Source organism: Macaca fascicularis, chromosome 9 (assembly GCF_037993035.2).
Source record: "Macaca fascicularis isolate 582-1 chromosome 9, T2T-MFA8v1.1".
In the NCBI taxonomy this organism is placed as follows: Eukaryota; Metazoa; Chordata; class Mammalia; order Primates; family Cercopithecidae; genus Macaca; species Macaca fascicularis.
The window spans coordinates 104314416-104333832 of record NC_088383.1 but is presented as its reverse complement, the minus strand read 5'-3'; the positions used below and the strand labels follow the sequence as shown (position 1 = coordinate 104333832).

Genomic DNA, 19417 nt, shown 5'->3' with positions numbered 1-19417 from the left:
GTTCAGTGGGACCGAGTAGTAAAAGTTCCTGTTATGGGGCTTGACATAGAGAAGGTGCCTAGTGAATGTTAGCTATGTTGCTGAGGACTTGCCCTGGCAAATGAGGGCCAGGGTCACTCAAAAGCAAGTAACTGGTTAGTTAACAGTTCATCATTGAGTTTCTACCGTGGTCTAGGCATTCTGCTAAGTACCCGGGCACAACCATGAGTCAGGGCCTTGTTCCAAAGGAATTTTTGGAGTAGGAGGTCACTTCTCAAGCTTTGCGTACATGGGATCATCTGAGGGTCAGGGAGGCTTGTTTAAATCGTCACCCTCAGGTTATACTCCTAGAATTTCTGACTGAGTGGGTCTAGAGAAGAGCCTGGGAATCTCTCTTGGGAGCAAGTGCTCAGGGCTTTCAGATGCTGGGGTCCACACACTACACTTTGAGATACAGTCATCTAGTGGGTCATGCAATTAATTGGCTGATGGAACTAAGCGTTTACTGACATCCCTTCGTGTAAAGATGGATGCCTGCAAAACTGTTCCAAATGGCTTGTTAAGCTGAAGCCAGTCATGCAGAAAGCAGGAAGGAAACTTTTTATTTGGCTTATTAGATAAATTATAATGAGGCATCAAGCACATCAAAGCTGGGAACTGTTAGGTCCTGAGCTGCGGCCTGTTCTGAAATCTCTAGTGCTGTGCAATGTAGTTAGGTCAGCACCAGGCCCAGTGTGGCCCATGGGCTTGGATATCCTTCTAGCTTTGAATTTTGCAGCTCAGCCCCATTGGAGAAAAATGCTAGATTGTTCCCTGATCTATTCCCCTCTACCTTCAGCCAAACTTAGAATTTAGAAGCCATTCTTGTTTTGGGGACTGCAGGCATCTTCCCTTTGACATGGATTATGTTTGTCTGGAGTAGGGTAAAGTGAGTCTTATGTTTAGTGTCTTCATAGACCGTTGTGAATAGTTTAATTGTGTATCCTATAATTTATCATTTGTGTAGACCTAGGTTTTCATATCAAGTTGGTTTTAGGTGTACCAGGACAGATTAGTTGGGACAGTGTCCTCGATGTCTCAAACCTGACTAATCAGCCTGTTGTAGAGCTCCCAGAAGGACCTCAGTTGGCCTGATAGCTTCGGGTTTGGCCCTGGGAAACAGAGGTGAAAAAGGAAACTCCTTGGATTCCTCTTGACAGAGGAGGAACCCCTGTGGATGGTGTCTGAGCTGTGAGCTGATGCCTGCTCCATCTGTAGCTAGTTGAGAGAAAGAAGGAAGAATAAAAGTCATGTTAATTGATTTGAGTTATTTTAGTCAATAGCTGTTTTTGTGATGTTCCAGAAATAAGACACAAAGTAAAATTTGTAAAGAGCTTAATGCTCCTATGATCCACCCAAACATCACATTAGGCATTTATACTTTAAAGAGCTGTATGCCTGATATTTTGTGTTTCTTGGATGCATTCAGGCAGTTTTTAATGATATGTCATTTATCATAATTATATCACTTTGGAGATAAATTAGGAAAAGTGTAATTATTTTCCACTTTCTAAATGGAGGAATCAAGGTGAGGCACTTTTGTATAAAATCATACTGTGCTTCTCAAGTCTTGAGAAAAGGTTTTATTCATGAAATTGAGCTGCCCCTCATAACTAAATAGTGGCGGCTATTTAGCAGACTATCAGAAGAGATAGACTGACCTAGGCAGTGTTGTGAAGTTCCTACTGTGTGTCAGGAGCTGTCCTGGGTGCTGATGCCTATATCCTCTTTTGATAAGCATTTGTTTTCTTGCTACAAACATTTGCTCAGACACACCATTGCTGAAAGATGCCGCCTGTCATTCACGTAGCATTTACTAGCACCTGCTATCTGCAGGGCATTGAGCTAGGTGTGAATGAGGGGGTGGCCCTCATCCTGTGGGTATGTTCACAGGAGTTGATCTCTGATTATTGCTTCCAGATAATTATTGCTTTAAAAGTAACTATCAAAATCTTGTTCTTAAAGCCCTTTAAGAAAAGCATCCTCAATTTACGAGTTATAAATTCAAAAATAGAAATGTATAAATATCATGAAGGAAACTATCTAAATATCCCTAGTACCTTTTGGGGTCTTATTTTGTTTTAAAAGACTGGTATTATCCCCAATATGCAGCTTATAATTTTAGTATTAATAATTTTATTGGTATTTCTGGCAGAGATCTCAGGTTTTTAAAGTCAGGATTCTCACAAGTCTTAGGGATCTTTGTCACTTTAATATGAGAGTGAAAAAATGTCACAGTAGGATAGGATAATATCCAAATCTCAGAAGCAAACATCAGTAAAATTGCTCAGTGATGCTGATGCTAAGGGTAGCTTTCTGAAAAAACTGTTGCTCAACTCCTCCCTGTTCTTACTTGATGTCTTCTTGTCCTCACATTGTCTTACATTTCTCTGTACAGAGTACTAAACTTCCCTGATTTTTCCCAATTAAACCAGCTCTTGTTCTTGGATCGCATTTGGAATTGCATGGTTTTTGCATGTTATTCTACTTGGATTTGAATTTGTTTTTTCAGTAACCGGATTGACCCACAACTGTTAGCAGGTGGACCTAATGAATGATGTTGCTGAGACTTGCAGTAACATTCACCTTCCCTCTCTCCTCCGCCCCATACTAATACCAACAAAGAGAATAAGCATTCCAACTGAACCTTCTAACTGGAATTAATGATATGATATATCTCATTGATTGCATTTCTTTTTATAATTAAGATCATTGTAAAGCTTTAAATTTCTTCTTTTTAAAAAACATTAGCACTAGCTTTTTATATTTACAGTTAGTTACATTGTTTGTTTGTTCGTTTCAGGATTCCAGTCCTCTACTAAACGAAGTTTCTTCTTCCCTTATTGGAACTGATTCCCAAGCCTTTCCACCAGTTAGCAAGCCTTCGTCCGCCTATCCCTCCACCACGATTGTCAATCCGACTATTGTGCTCTTGCAGCACAATCGAGGTAAGAGAGGCTTGTGCCCCACTCCCAGCCCACTGGAATCAACATAGCTCTTCCATGACATCTGTCTGGGTCAAAAATTCTGTTATTTCACAGAAATGTTCACAAATCCCATTGTTTCCCAAGGTCATTTGCCCCCATTTACTCACTCTCGTGGCCCCTAAAATAAACCCCAGCAGACAGACAGAGGCCCCTGATTTGAGGTGATGTTAGGGGTCTGAATAAGTAAGCTGGGTTCGTTCCACTCCTTGGGTGTTCATGGTTGTCTTCTTCAAATCGTAACACCAAAAAAAGAAGAAAGGAAAAAGTTTGGTCTCTTGATGGTAATAGAGATTTAGCTTCGAAAATCTAGGTACAATAATACCTCTTTTAAGTAGTATCTTAAATGATTTAGTTTTTTGACATGAAATTTAGAGAGAGCAGAATTTTTAGTATCAAATTTAGAAAAGAAAACATATTGTGTAGAAAATTTTGTGGAATGTAAAACATGTTTTTGTGCCTTGAAAACAGAGACTATTGAATTTTTCTTGACGACTCACTGGCCTTCATTCTTGCCAGCTGTTTGTCTCTGTACTATGTGGCTCTAGGCAGCCCTGCTTAGAGTTTTCGCGTTTGTTTTCTGTAGCGTCTGACTGCTTCCGGTTGGTTTTTCTGCTTCTCTGAAAAGCAGAGAAGCTTTGAGGTGGGGTGAAGCGGAAGTTCTTTGGGTATATATTGACTCTTCTGCTTTAAAATTCCAGATGATGATTCTAAATCCCAAGCTTTCCTTTTTGGAATTCCATACAGGAATAAATTTTCTCTTTACAAAAGTCCTTTGCAGCATGAAGTGTAAGGTTTTCAAGCTGTTTCCTCACGTAGAAAGGGCTCGTTTGTCTGAATTTCCGATAACAGTGGAGGTTTAATTATTTTGTTCAGAGCTCACATCTTCCTTTTGACACTGTGCTCTCTGACTTCATAGTTTTCCTCCACTCCTCCCCCCTCCTCCTTCCTCTCTGCATTAATTTGAATGAGAATGGGACTGGAGTCTATTTTTAATTGTTTTCCATACTAAATAGAGTTTTTCTGTTTCCTGCTTCTAACTTGAAAAGCAGATGAATAAAACATTTTCTTTCACTTCAGATCTTTCCACTAAAATCTTAAGGTTGTTTTAGTAGTTTTGTTATTTTTTTCACTATGTATGGCTCCTGCATTAATTTTCACGCATGAATTTGGGTTCTTGAAAAGAAAAAAAGGGTCCCAGCTCCCACACGGAACCATGCAGGAGCCCATTCTGCTTCAGCGGTGCCATGCCCCTTCCTGGCAGTGGCTCTCCTTGCCCAGAAAGTGTCTGTAATGCGGGACAAAGTGAAATTTTGTTTCTCTGAACTTCCTTGTGACTCATATTTGAAAAAAAAAAATTCAGTCAAACAGAATTAAGTTAGTTCCCAGAAGGACAGGCAGTTTCTTTAAAAATGGGATTTATTCTCAAGGCAACTTGGTTTTTGGGAAATGCCAAGTGTAATGTCAGCTGGTTCCCCTCTGATGACACCTAGTGAGACATCTTTGGGCACAGAAATGCCTATAGTTCCTTTTTGTTTCTTCCTTGAATAGATGGATACCTTTTATTTACCCAAATGCCTTTGGTTCTTGCCTTTCTCTTTTGTCCAAGTCCTGCCCTTGGGTTTAAAAATCAGAATTGTGCAGCCTGAGACACACATCCTTCAGAAAAGGATACAAGTAATGGCATTCATTTTTTGGAATTAAATGATAGATTTCCATAAAGAGCAAAACCATATGTTCACTAAGCAGGTAGGGCAGGAAGAGTCGAGAAGAATAGGAGAGCCTCACTGGCCCAGCCCTGTATTACTAATCATAAATGGGGTTTAGGTCAAGTGTTTTTGGCATTGCTTTGGAATTTGCCTAACCTGGCAGCTCTGCTTTGCTTCATAAACAGTCCCCATAAAAATAATTTCTTAACTATTGCAAAGTCTCCTGAGGGAATAACTTTACTCCACTTCTGGAATTCTAGTTTTGTCATCCTAAAAAATGCCTCCCTCCCTGCCCTTTTTTTTTTTTTTTTTTTTTTTTTTTTTTTTTTTGCCTAGACTGTCCCAGGGCATAGTGTGGCAATAATCCTGTCTTTCCCGGCCAGCTTCCCCCTGCTGGAAACAGAGGGGCACTGAGCCTCTGGCCTGGCGCTCATGGTTGTGAACAACACAGCCCTTTCCCCCTCTTTCCTGAGTTTTCACACCGCATGGGTTTGAAGGCCAGTCACTTACCATCTGTCTGGGAGGGAGGCTTTGAATCGGAAAGCTGTCAGGATGAAAAGAGGTGCATGGGTCCCCTTGCTTAGGGCTTCTCCGTCTATGTGCATCGGATCCTGAGAGTCTTGTTAACCTGCAGGTTCAACCTCAAGAGGTTTGGGGTGGAGGAGACGAGATTCTACGTTTTCAGCGAGCTTGCTGGGCAAGCCAGTGCCATCGGCCCACAAACCACTTTGAGAACTAGAGCTCAGAGGTTCCCAGACTTATGGATACATGAAGCAGTCTAGGGATCACCCTAGGGCTTTTCATTCTAATGCTTTAAAATAACACCACTGGAAAGTGGCTACTGTTATCTGTGTTGCGTGTCATGCTATGAAAGAAAGGCCGTTTCACACCTCAAAACTGGAGACAACATAGTCTTTTTTTTTTTTTTTTTTTTTTTTTTTTGAGACAAGGTCTCACTCTGTTGTTGAGGCTAGAGTGCAGTGGTGCAGTCATGGCTCACTGCATCCTCAACCTCCCAGGTTCAGGTGATTTTCCCATCTCAGCCTCTCGATGCCAGTAGCTGGGACCACAGGCGTGTACCAACACACCTGGCTAATTTTTAAATATTTTTTGTAGAGACGGGGTTTTACCATGTTGCCTAGGCTAGTCCTGAACCCCTGGGCTCAAGGGATCTGCCTGCCTCAGCCTCCCAAATTGCTGGGATTACAGGCATGAGCCACCATGCCTGGCCAACGTGGTCTTTTTCATTCATTCATTTATTTTTTTTTGAGACAAAGTCTTTCTCTGTCACCCAGGCTGGAGTTCAGTGGCACGATCTTGGCTCACTGCAACCTCTGCCTCCCAGGTTCAGGTAATTCTTGTGCCTCAGCCTCTGGAGTAGCTGGGATTACAGGTGTGTGCCACCACGCCTGGCTAATTTTTGTATTTTTTAGTAGAAATGGGGTTTCGCTGTGTTGGCAACATGGTCTTTTAAGTGGAGTACATTCACTTCTGCCAGCTGGAGCTCAGCAGCCTTCAGAATAGTGTGTGGGAACCATAGGTTCCCTTAGTACCAATACGGCCCTTTGACATAACACAAGGAAACTGAGGCCGAGAGATTTAGTGGATTGACCATTGTCATCTGAAAGTTGCTGGCAGAGCTGAGGCCAGAGCTGCACTGGGCTTCTGCATATTCAGCTAGTACGAACCTCATCCACATGGCAGAGGTGGCCAGGCACCGCTTCCCAGGCTGTGAGCTCCTGGGCTGTCCGCTGTTTACTTCTGGTTCACACTGATTGTAGCAGGAGGGTGGAAATGTAGCCAAGGGGAATGATGACAGTACCCGTGGGTTGGCAAGCGTTCTATTTTTATCTATGTGGCTGCTTTATATTTAGCAGCTGTGGAAGGTAAAGGTCATTTTTGTGCTGTCATCTCATAGCACGTACACATAGGACTCCACAAAGGAGATAGTGGCTTACCTTCCATGCGAGTGCCCAGGATGGCGAGAAACCAATAGCCCTTCAATGCCAAGGACCAGCAAGGTCTTGATGACTAGAATTGGAATGAACTGTGGACTAGGAGTCAGGGACCCAGGTTCTAGATCCAACTGATTTTCAGTGTTCTCTTGGGCGATTTGTGCCCCTCATCTGAAGTTTCTTGGCCATTGCTGATTTTTTAAGGACTTCTCTTATACTCTGGACAAGCCAGATTACTATCGTGACTAAGGCTAGGCCTTCGTTTCCTCCTCTGTACAATGGGAAAGAATAATCGTACCCAACGACTAGAGTTGTTGCAAAGTTTACAAGTGTTATTTGTAAAAGCCCTAAAACAGCGTCTGGCATTTAGCAAGCTCTCAGGAGACAGTCACTGCCATGGTTGTGTTTATAATTACATTTCCCTCAAAAGGTACGAAGACTGGGGTCATATAAGGTCTTGCTCACTTGAAGTTGGAGGGTTGGGTGGATTCCCTTCTATTATGGAATCCTCTTGAAATATGTAAACAACTAGAAAATTGTGGCAGTCCCCTGAATCCTGGTGCAGATCTGGAAGCGGGGCGGGCTGGGAGACACCACACTGGCATAATGGGAGCCACACTAATACCCCAGCAGTCAGCTGGCTGCATGCACATTGTACCATCTAAGTCCAGAGGACAGTGAGGACTCAGGGTTGAGATCCTAACGAGTTATGCCAGGGCTTCTTGGTCTTACTATGTGCTGTATAAATCTTACTTATACTGTGTGTTCTTTTATCACAGAACAGCAAAAACGACTCAGTAGCCTTTCAGGTAGGTGAGAAATATTTATTTATGTGTTAACCCCATTCCTGTTGAAATCGTCTTCCGGTCACCGCCCGATGTTCAATCAGCAATATCTTCCGAGATCCTCTGATGTCTTGGGAGACTCTTTGTTGATGGACTACCAAGATGATGAAAATAGGCATAGTTCCTGCCTCCCTGGAGCTTGCAGGGTGGTGGACAGACCAGACCAGTGAGCCACACTAATAAACATGTCCCATGGAACTGTGATAAGAGCCTTGATGGGTAAGAACAGGATGTTCTGGGTTAAAAAGAACCAGGAGTCCAGCTTTAGATGCAGTGTTCATGGCAGGCCTCTCTGAAGAGGTCATCTTTCTGCTGCTTCTATCTCCCTTCTGGGATGTGAGGAGTCAGGGGTTAGGAGATGTGGGCAAGTTCTCTCCTTTTTGGGTGCCAAGCCCAAATGCCAGTAGATGCCCATGGGGTGGTGGGTCCAGGTGAGAACCTTTAGACCAGCAGTGCCCAGAAGACAGTGTGAGAAAACTGCTTCTTGAGCTTGATCTGGCATACAGAAATTCCTGGAGAGCTTGTCAAAACTCAGATTCCTGGGCCATCCCCCTAGAGATTTGGATTTAATGGGTATGGGTAAGAATTTGCATTTCTTTTCCTTTCCTTTCCTTTCCTTTTCTTTCTTTCTTTTTCTTTTTTTTTTTTTTTTTTTTTTTTGTAGATACAGGGTCTTGCTCTGTCACCCAGGCTGGAGTGCAGTGGCATAGTCATAGCTTACTGCAGTCTTGAACTCCTGGGCTCATGCGATCCTCCTACCTCAGCCTCCTGAGTAGCTGGGACTACAGGTGTGCTCCACCATGCCAAGCTAGTTTTTTTAAAGTTTCTTTTTTTTTAGTAGAGCTGGAGTCTCACTATGTTGCCAAGGCTGGTCTCAAATCCTGACCTCAAGCAATCCTCCCCCCTCAGCCTCCTAAAGTTCTGGGATTACAGGCACCAGCTACTGTGCCTAGCCAAGAGAATGTGCATTTCTGCCCAGCTCCCTGGTGATGCCAGTGCTGCCCTCTGTGCTGACCACACTAGAATGTGGCAGGTGGCAAGAGTCGACGGTGGGGAGTGACTGCAAATATAATCAGACATATACAAATATAATTAGCTCACCCTTGATAAAGTGTGGAGGATTGGGACCATGTCAGAGCGGGGAGGGAACCCAGGAAGGGGAATGTGTAGCTATTTCCTTGTGGCTTCCTGTAGCCATTCTGCTTTGAATCCTGGGTCTGGTGCTGCCTCATGCAGGTTATCTAATGTCTCTGGGCTTCAATTTTCTTACTGTCAAGTGAGGAAAGCAGCAGTGCCTCCCAGGTTGTATGATGATCAAATGAGATTCTGCTCATTAACAGCTCAGCCCTGAGCTGCTGCTTAATAGATGCGTGGCTTAATAGGTGTGCATTCCTGTTACCAGGCGGCGCTCTGTGGGTTCACTTACCCTTGTATTCAGGGCCTCCTTTGTATCCTGCACTGCCCCGGACTCTGAGGCTACATCAGGGAACTGTGCTGCCCTTGAGCTGCTAATAGTGTGGTGTAACTTTTCTTTGTTAATGGACTCTTTGAGAGAAACTATTGAAGGCAATAGATTGATTCTCAAAAAAAAAAAAAAAAAAAAAAAAAAAAAAGCCACACACATGTAAACATGTGCACATGATTTCTATGGATTTGCACACACTCATGAACTTCAGGGTTAAGAATCCCTGATTGGTAGATAACAAGAGCTACTGTTTTCTGAACAGCTGCTACATGGTTTCTGTGCAACTTCATGCCACTGCTGTTCTGTGATTGGTGGCCAGCCTGGATGGGGAGGACATGGGGTTCTCACACCTCGCAGCCTTGTCAGGACTTGGCTGTGAGACCAAGACAGTCTGTGGTTGACCTCAAGGTGTCCTTGGCTGCCCCTCCTTCAGCTGCCACTCTCCAGCCCACTTCATTCCTTGGTCCCAGCCAAGGTGCTAAGAGTGGTGGCTCTGAAAAAAAATAAAAAAAAAAGGTGGCTCCTGTGGGCTCCTTCCTGCTGGTGGGAATTTGAAAGAAGGGTAGAATAGCTGAAAAAGGCCTCCAGCCACACATTGGGAGATACAGAGTTTGGTCCTAGCTCCTTCTTCTTGGAGCTGTGTGTCTGTGTGAGTGACTTCATCCCTCTAAGCCAGTTTCCTCATATGGGAAACAAGGGTGGTAATCCTTTGCTCAGCCTGGAGGAGGTGTTATTGTGATAGGAAGTGGGAGGATGTTTTGTGCATTGAGAAAAGACAGTAAAAATGTGAGGGTGGGCCGGACACAGTGGCTCACGCCTGTAATCCCAGCACTTAGGGAGGCTGAGGCGGGTGGATCATGAGGTCAAGAGATGGAGACCATCCTGGCCAACATGGTGAAAACCCATCTCTACTAAAAATACAAAAATTAGCCGGGTGTGGTGGTGCGCACCTGTAGTCCCAGCTACTCAGGAGGCTGAGGCAGGAGAATTGCTTGAACCCAGGAGGCAGCGGTTGCAGTGAGCTGAGATCGCGCCACTACACCCCTGCCTGGTGACAGAGTGAGACTCTGTCTCAAAACAAACAAAAAAAAAACCAGGGTGGCTCCACTGTGCTGGTAGCTCAGGCTTATTCCTTGGCTCTAAAACAAGCCTGATGCCATCGCTTTCCCTGAGTTTTGGGACAGATCCACTGATGATGTTTGAAAGAGTAGGGCCTAAAGTAGGTGCTCACTAAATATTAGTTTATGCTTTAAAAGAAGTAGTACTGCTGTGTTCAGGAGCTCCTGAAAGAGAGAGGGCTGGCTGGGTTGGCACTCTCTAGTCTCTTAGATCAAGTAAGGCTTAGCCATCACCTGCGGGGATGGGACTCCAGGGCTGCCAGCCTCCCTCTCTGTAGCAGATTTTTGTTGAGGCTCCATGGGGCTTGATGTTCAGGGAGAGTCATCTGGGAATGAAGCCTACATGGTGTTCTCAGGTACCTCTCCGTCCCCTTGGGGAGACAGATGGGATAATAAGATAAGGGCTAGGAGAGAGAGGCTGGCGTAGGGTGTAGAGAGGCCATGATTCTTCTGCAGAGAAGTATGAACATTGCTATAATCTTCAGTCATCAGCTCTCAGCGTGAAGAAAAGGGAGGCTATCCCACCTCCTACAAACAGAGGCCCCATCTGAGGTTGTCAGTATTGTCATTTATTTAGTGGCCTAGAACCTTCCTTTTTAAAGCACAGTATAAACCTAGAAGGAGGCTAGATTTGCAGTGCCTCACACCTGTAATCCTAACATTTTGGGAGGCCAAGGTGGGCAGATTGCCTGAGCTCAGGAGTTTGAGACCAGCCTGGGCAACATGGTGAAACCCCGTCTCTATAAAAAAAAAAAATACAGGCCGGGCGCGGTGGCTCAAGCCTGTAATCCCAGCACTTTGGGAGGCCGAGGCGGGCGGATCACAAGGTCAGGAGATCGAGACCATCCTGGCTAACACCGTGAAAACCCGTCTCTACTAAAAAAATACAAAAAACTAGCCGGGTGTGGTGTTGGGCACCTGTAGTCCCAGCTACTTGGGAGGCTGAGGCAGGAGAATGGCGTGAACCCGGGGGGCAGAGCTTGCAGTGAGCCGAGATTGCGCCACTGCACTCCAGCCTGGGTGACAGAGCAAGACTCCATCTCAAAAAAAAAAAAAAAAAATACAAAAAATTAGCTGGGGCCAGGTGCAGTGACTCATATGTGTAATCCCAACACTTCTGGAGGCAGAGGTGGGCAGTTAGGAGGCAGAGATGGGCAGATTCCTTGAGCCCAGGAGTTTGAGACCAGCCTGGGCAATATGGCAAAACCTCGTCTCCACAAAAAAACACAAAATACTAGCCAGGTGTGGTGGTGCACACCTGTAGTCCCAGCTACTTGGGAGGCAAAGGTGGGAGGATCACCTGAGCTCAGGGAGGTCGAGGCTGCAGTGAGCCGTGATCATGTCACTGCACTTCAGCCTGGGTAAGAGAACAAGACCCTGTGTAATTAGAAAAAAAAAAAAGACTAGAAGGAAATGCCCCCAGGATGTCATGTGAAGGATCGGCATTTTCCTACTGAGAAAACAGCAAGCCCTCATTGTAATACGGATGGCAACGCCTGATCCTGTCACCTGCATGGTACAGTTAAGTGTCACTTTGGGTTTTCATGATATAAAGTGACACTTTTTCTTCAGGGACTCTCTGTATATTGAAATCCACTCAATGATGAGTCACATGACCACAAGCTTCTCAAGTAAAACAATTCAGGGCTAAATTTTGTAGATCAAAAGGACTCTGACAGCTTTAGGAGAAATCCATGAACTATCAGCCTGATTTTTGCACTCAAATGTGATTGTTATTAGAGCCACCTGCCCTGACCCTGAGAATGGCATGTCTGTGATCCTCACCATGATCTTGAATCACCATGTAAGATTGAGCTTGAACTCAGCCTCTTTTCTGCTCACGTTCAACAGAAGGCCCTTCCAGGTGGGAGGAGAATGCTCAGCAGAGCCGTATTAAGGGTAGACTTGGGTGACTTGAAATCCCTCTACACTTCCAGGCTTCCTGCCAAATCCTTGGCTTCACGTTGGAATTTTCTGGGAGCATGAGAATTCATTCCATAAAGCCAATCTGGTCTTAACATCGTTTGACATTGACGGTGATAATGCCAGGGATCAGGCTTTCTGAAGCACTTACTAAGCTTAGAAATCATTTGGCTGTAGGCAGTCTCCCCATGGAGGAGACTGAAAGTTGTAAAACCTTAGCATACTGAAGTCATTGTTTCCCCCACTTCTCCAGCGTCTCCTCCACTCACAGACATCTGACTTTCTCACAGCTTTGCCTGTGTCCTCATGTTCTTCCTTTTCACCCAAGTGTAGTCCCCCCAGTCAGCAGTCTGCACCTTTTCCTTTTTCAAAGATGAGAACCTGTCCGCAGTCAATCAATAAGCAGGTTTTAACTGAGCACTTACTAATTGCCACAGCACGTCTTGATGCCCTTCATCCCTACCTCATGGGCCTCACTCTCACTGATAGGATTTTAGGCTCCCTTGGCCTAAACTTTTTTATTATTATTTATTTTTGAGACAGAGTCTTGCTTTATTGCTGAGGCTGGAGTGTAGTGGCATGATCATGGCTTACTGCAGCTTCGAACTCCCAGGCTCAGGAGATCCTCCCAACTCAGCCTCCCAAGAACTGGAACAACAGGCATGTGCCTCGCTAATTTTTTAATTTTTTGTAGTGATGGGGTCTCGCTATGTTACCCAGGTTGGTCTTGAACTCCTAGGTTCAAGGAATCCTCCTGCCTTAGCCTCCCAATGTGTTGAGAGGCATGAGCCACGGCACCCAGCCGGCTTAAACCTTTTTGCCCCTAATCTTTTGAACTCTTGAATTACCATCTAGCACACTCCTTCCTCTGTGCTGAACTCCCCACTCACTCCCCCAACTTCCTGCTCATACCTTCAACCCTTTCCCTGCAATCTGGCACCCACCCCCACTGCCCTCCTGAAGTTGCTCTCTCTGAGTGTTCCTGTGACTTCTCTCTTGCCTAATCTAATGCCGCCTCCTCCTCTGCTTCAATTTCTGGGTTTTTTTTTTTTTTTTTTTTTTGAGACATTTAACCACCCACTTCTTGGAGTTCTGTCTTTCCTGGTTCACTGGTACCTTGTGTACTTTCCTGGTTCATCTCCTGTCCCTCGGATGACTTTGCATCCCTTTGGGGATTGTTTTGCCTTGCAGCTGTAACTGTGGTGTCCTTCCATGCATGACTTTAGCGCTTCATTCTGCCCTTGCTTCTGTCCCCCGCTGAGCTCTGCCATCTCCCTGGCATCAGCCATCACTTTTGGGCTGATGCCTCCAAAGTTGTACTGCTGTCAGGGTGTCTCACCTGGGCCCCTCCATATTTCCTCTAGGGGTCTCTAGGGCATTCCTACTTGAGTATCTTGCTGTCTTCTCAGAGTTACCATGGTCCAAATGGAAGCAGCCATTTCTCCCTCCCTTTCCCAACCCAATTCTAACTTCTCCTTGAATTAGGCCAGGCTCCCAGACTTGAAACCTTGGTACTATCTTTGAAGGAGGCAAGACAGGATGTGGTTCAGAGAGGACTGCTAGAGTCAGGTGGACATTAGGCCACATCACAGCTTGGCCACGAGCTGGTTATGTGGCCCCAGGCAGGGTACTTTAACTTCTCTGTGTATTGATCCTTTAATTATTTAAAAAAAAAAAAAAAAAAAAAAAGAGGTGTAATAGTTTCTTCCTCATGGATCTTTGGGAGGATAAAATGAGAGAATGTCTATGAAGAGTTTAGTGCATTGCTTGGCACATAATTAGCCCAGTAGTCCAGAGGCCCTCAAGCATTTATTTAAGCTGTTCCTCTGGAGCACCCTTCATTTCCTGTGGGTCTGGTTGGCTTCTCTTCTGAGAGTCAGGCCTTGTCACCCTTGCATTCTCATTGCTGGCTCCCTTGGTTTTCTGCCCACTAGACTGTAAGCTCCCTGAGGCTAAGATTCTGGAATGCTCACCTTCATGTCCACAAGGCAGAGCGCAATGTCTGCCCAATAAATAAATGTCATAGCTTGGAAGCCAGATTCTATTAAGTAATTTTATAATCTGTAGATCATATCTGGTATCTTTATTAGTGCTCTATAACTTCCAATCTTGAACAAAAATAATCTATAATATACACTTAGAAATGTACAGCTTCCTGAACACTTTGGCATAAGTTACCCTGATAACTCCTCTCACCACATTGCTGTGAGTTTGCCAATAGAAGTATTATCCCTGTTTTTGGATGGGAAAACTGAGGCACAGAAAAGTTAAGTGACTTCCTCAAGAGGAATCAAAAACTTTCAAGTAATGTTTAGCCCCCTCCTGTGGTTCTACCTGTTCCTGAATTTCTAGAACAGTCAGAACTACTCAGTTGACCAGAGCACGACGTGCATACTTCTCTGCAAAGCTCTGATCACACTGTTGGCAAGCCTTTTTTTTTTTTTTTTTTTTTTAAAGGACCAGATAATAAATATTTTAGACTTTGCAGGCCATATGGTTTCTGTCACAGCTACTCAGCTCGGCCATAGTAGTGCAAAAGCATCCATAAATAATATGTAAGGGAATCGGCATGGTTATGTTCCAGTAAAACCAGCCCATGGGCCAAAGTTTGCTGACCCCTGCTCTAAGCAGAACTAATTCCAGTTGAGAATTAGCAGATACACTTCCCCCCAGCTAGCCTGTTCAGGAGTGTTTTGCTTTGCCGCTACCAAAAGAGCTTCAGCTAACAATTGCTTTTCATTTCCAGATCCTGTCTCAGAAAGAAGAGTGGGAGAGCAGGACTCAGCACCAACCCAGGAAAAACCCACCTCACCTGGCAGGGCTGCTGAAAAAAGAGCAAAGGATGACAGTAGGCGGGTGGTGAAGAGCGCTCAGGACCTAAGTGATGTTTCCATGGATGAAGTGGGCATCCCACTCCGGGTACACTTAGAGGTCCTTCTTAGGCTTCATCTTAAGCTGTGACAAGTGTACACCCTGAGTACATGTGAACCCCATCACACCATCATCTCTATAAGCCCCATGAGTGCCAGAGCCCCCAGGAGCTGTGCTCCAGACTTGGTGTACAACAGCTTTTCCCAAAGTGGGTGTTGGATGTTATAAGTCCTATGAATAAAGCATTTCGTGGTCAAGTAAATGTGAGGAAAAGCTGAGTGGGACCAAGTCAGAGAGATTTCTCTGCTATAGAACTTTTCAGAGGCTTTGAATATCTGAGTGTTCTAGGGACAATGTTATGGGCAGTCTTCCTTCATTATTGTTTTGTGTGATGTATGTTGAGAAATTCCTGGTCTAGGGTTAGACAGTCCTGGGGAGAGTGGGAGGCCCAAGGTCCCTATTGACAGGTTCAGGAAGAAGATCTCCCTGGATGGGAGATCACGTGTCATCCCTAGTGAGTAGGGAACACTAAGGGAACCTCAGAATGGATTCCACCAGCCAAGCCTCCAGGACAGAGCAGGTCTCGTGGCATCCCTGACCCAGCTCTCCCCAGTAACACAGGCCTGCCAGTCCTGCAGGCCCTAAGGAATTCCAGGGAACAGGCTCCGATGGGCAAGAAACATTTAACCTAAAGCTGGGCAACTTTTGGAACTGGATTTGGGTGAATTCCGTTCTTTTCCGTGTGTCTATCAGACCATTGCCTGCAATATGTTCCGCTGTGAATTCCATTTAATAAATGTGTCCTTTTGGAGGAGGCCAATAGAAACCACACTGGGCTAAGCCTCAAAATAACTCTTCTCTGGTCCTAAGCAGTAATATAGAAGGAGAGTTATTCCTAAGAGAAATCGCAGCTACCATTTGCTGAGTACATTATCTCATTTAAGCATCACTCACCCGAGTGAATAATGGATACTAATATCATTTCCATCTTATAGATGAGGAAACAGGGACTCAGAGGGATTTGTTACTCATCCAAGATTACACAGCTTGTGGGTGACAGAATGGTCTGTCTGACTCCCAAACCCTTACCCACTAACCATCGTGTTGGATGGCCCTTCCACTCACCTTCTCATTAGCTCTGTGACTTTGGGCAGTTTGCTTTGTCATTCTGTATCTCATTTTCTCTTCTGTAAAGTGGGAGTGAAAATATCTAGCCACCTGTCTGTCACCTTCCTTGTTTTATTTTTATCTTAAAAAAGAAGAACAAAAAAACCCAGCCATTCCAACTTTGTGGTTAGGGTGAAAACTCTGGCAGTGGATGCTGTAATGAGTTATGTTTTAATGTATGCATTCTAAATCTGGCCCTATGCAAGGTGACTCGGATACGTTGCTATTGAATAATCTAGAATGGGTGGGGGCACAGCATGATGAGCAAATATCCTTTGTCTCTTATATTTCTAGGAGACTTTCCTTCAGTTTAGCACAGTCTATATATAGCGAGATTCTCTCTAAAAATGAAATTTAAAAAATTTAAAAATGGATACCTTTCAAGTGTATCCTCATCCACTGTTTTCACACTCTGTATCCTTTCAGTCAAATATTACTCTGTAGACTGAGGTTTGGGACGCTTGGTTTTCTCTTTCTAAAAAGTTTTGCCTTTTTAAAAAAGATAAATGTGGCTGAGTTTTGAATTCAGATATCATTACTTTCCATTTTGATTTTGAAATCATAGGAGGTCTGAAATGTGTCAAGATATTCATTTACTTTTTCTCTTTGCCTTTATTTTTCTACAGAACACTGAGAGATCAAAAGACTGGTACAAGACTATGTTTAAACAGATCCACAAACTAAACAGAGGTACTGATTTTCATTTGTAGAAGCTGTGCTGTGCTATGTGCCAAGACACTGTTTTGTGGGCCTGAACTCACTTTGCTAGGATCCCAGAAGACTGGGTCCTGCAGTTGGACCTCATTAGGTGCTGGTCTGCCTGAGCCCAGCCATGCACCTTCAGAGCGCAGGGAGGAAGCACTTGTGTGCCTGCCTCAGAGCTGGAATTTGAGATCTGCTCTCAAATCCTCCCTCCCAGATGTGGAGTGCAGCAGACTGAGCCCAGCACTGTGCCTGTGCTCCAGCATCTGTCTGCCTGGGATGTGAGCAGCTCCATCTCCCACCTGCTTCCAGCTTTAGGTACATCTCCCTGTGTCAGCCCATGACTGCCTTGTGGGCAGAGTGAGTTGAGAACGCACCAAACTGGGAATTAAGAACACTGTTCTCTGGCCGGGCGCGGTGGCTCAAGCCTGTAATCCCAGCACTTTGGGAGGCTGAGGCGGGTGGATCACCTGAGGTTGGGAGTTTGAGACCAGTCTGACCAACATGGAGAAACCCTATCTCGACTAAAAATACAAAATTAGCCAGGCGTGGTGGCGCATGCCTGTAATCCCAGCTATTTGGAGACTGAGGCAGGAGAATCACTTGAACCCAGGAGGCGGAGGTTGCGGTGAGCCAAGATCGCGCCATTGCACTCCAGCCTAGGCAACAAGAGTGAAACTGTCTCAAAAAAAAAAAAAAAAGTTCTCCCCTGGATTGAGTTCCCCAAGCACTCAGGTAACCTTGGACCAATCATGTACCTTTCTGTGTTTGTTCTGCTTCCCTTCCTCCAGAGGATGTCACAGGGTCTAAAGGAGAACACATTTGGCCTTATGAGGTAGAATTTATAGTACGCTTCTCAGGCTGTGTTCATATGAACAACAATCTTCCCCAGCTGAGAGCCAGCCTTTGGCAGGTAGCCCTGAGAGTCAGTCAGGAGCTGACACACCAGAGCCCGCTCAAGCTGAAAGAGCAGCGCTTCCAAATCAGATGCCGGCTGGGCTATCAGCAGGTGACCCAGCATGGAGAATCGCAGGCCAGTGCTTGGGCAGGACATGACCCTACCGGCTCCCATCGCTGCCTGTGCCGCCAGTCAGCTGATAGGCGGGATGTACCTGCACCATGGGAAGGGTACCACTCCTCCCACGGGCAGGGCATCCTGCCCTTCCCCTTACCCAAATCCAGTCTGGCTGCCTGGCATGGATGACACATGAAGGCAAAGAGAAATGTTCTGGTCAGTGTTCCCACCTAAGCCCAGTCTGTCTGATGAGCTGCAGATGCCAGCTAACATCACTGTTAATTAACTCCCTCTGGGTTCAAAGTGAACCTGGGTGTGCCCCTGTTCAAACTATTTCTCAATATCGAAGTGCTCCAAATATTGAGGCGTTTAGCATTTCCAAGTCAAGAGTAAATCCACTGTGGTTGGGTGGATGAGCGTGGTCACAGTGGTGAAACTAAATGCTTGGATTTCTGTGATCAGATGGGGTCATCTCCACTCATCACTTCCTGCAGTCACTGCCCATTTCCTCTTGCAATCTGTGACTCTCTCACCTTTAGACCCTGCTTTGGAAGCCTAATTGCAGAGACATGAATGCATGTAAATGTACAAAATATGTAATTTTGCCCCACAGGCAGCTTTGGTCTTCTCATGTTATAGTTCTTAATCTAAATTGTAGGTGCTAAACAAAACTACGTGCCTTAATGGTAGGCAGAGGTATTTGAAAAATTAATGATCTACTTGTTTGCCGAATGTCCACAACACAAGCTTTGATTTAAAAAAACGTTTTAGGATAGCTTGTTTATTACATACTATTTATTATCATACTTAATATTTCTTGCCTATCAAAAGTAAGAACCTGAAGCTTTATGTTAAATGTTTCTTGCCCATTGGAGCCTGTTCATGGGAATTCTTTGTCCAAGAAGAGTAATGGTATTGTCTCTTTCGATGTGTCTTGGTAATTCAGGCAAAAGGACTGGATTTTTAAAAGCAGTTTGAATTTCTTTCATATCACTAGTGAAGCTTAGTACGTTCCAGAATTCAAGGAGCCTAACTTGTATGTGGATTCCTACTCGTTTATTCTCTCCATTTGTATCTTCCTCTATTCTCTCTCCCAAACCTGCTCCTCTGCCTAGACACTCCTGAAGAAAACCCTTATTTCCCTACGTACAAATTCCCTGAACTTCCTGAAATCCGGCAAACTTCTGAAGGTACCATAAACTTAGACAGCATATCTGTTGTCCGAGCTTTAAATTAATTCTTATAGTTCCATTGTAGGCATAAGATTTGGGCTTTTAGATTTTGTTTTCATAGTCGTTTTTGGCTGGTGAAAATTTTATTTCACTCATTTGCATGATGTGCTATGTGAAAATAACTAAATCCTTCCTAATTCATTAATCTGTTTTTAAGTGTGATGCCCGTGTGCTTTAATAACACTAAAATATTAGGTAATCAGTCATTCAAAAGAGTCGATTGGGATTTGTCACTTCCTCTACTTCCTGGTGGATAGTTTCAAAATCCACTGCTTTTCTCTGCTACAGAGGACAATCCTTACACTCCCACCTACCAGTTTCCTGCATCTACTCCTAGTCCTAAGTCCGAAGGTAATTAAAGGAAAACTGTGTGCCTCTCTTTGTACTGGTGCTGCTACTTTCTTTTTTACCTT

General features: G+C 44.7%; 1 protein-coding gene across 50 annotated transcripts in view; it reads left to right on the top strand.

Moving 5' to 3' along the window:
• SORBS1 (sorbin and SH3 domain containing 1) overlaps positions 1-19417 on the top strand; it is a 252720-nt gene that overhangs the window by 149033 nt on the left and 84270 nt on the right. For 35 of the 50 annotated variants that reach the window (XM_074002273.1, XM_074002256.1, XM_074002270.1 and 32 more), the window contains 4 exons: positions 2822-2966; positions 7446-7475; positions 14764-14936; positions 16682-16745. In XM_074002273.1, coding sequence (XP_073858374.1) covers positions 2822-2966; positions 7446-7475; positions 14764-14936; positions 16682-16745 — 412 coding nt within the window. Of the gene's footprint in view, positions 1-2821; positions 2967-7445; positions 7476-14763; positions 14937-16681; positions 16746-18887; positions 18963-19417 lie in introns of all 50 variants that reach the window. The other 15 variants (XM_074002265.1, XM_074002278.1, XM_065521197.1 and 12 more) reach the window with 1 other exon arrangement.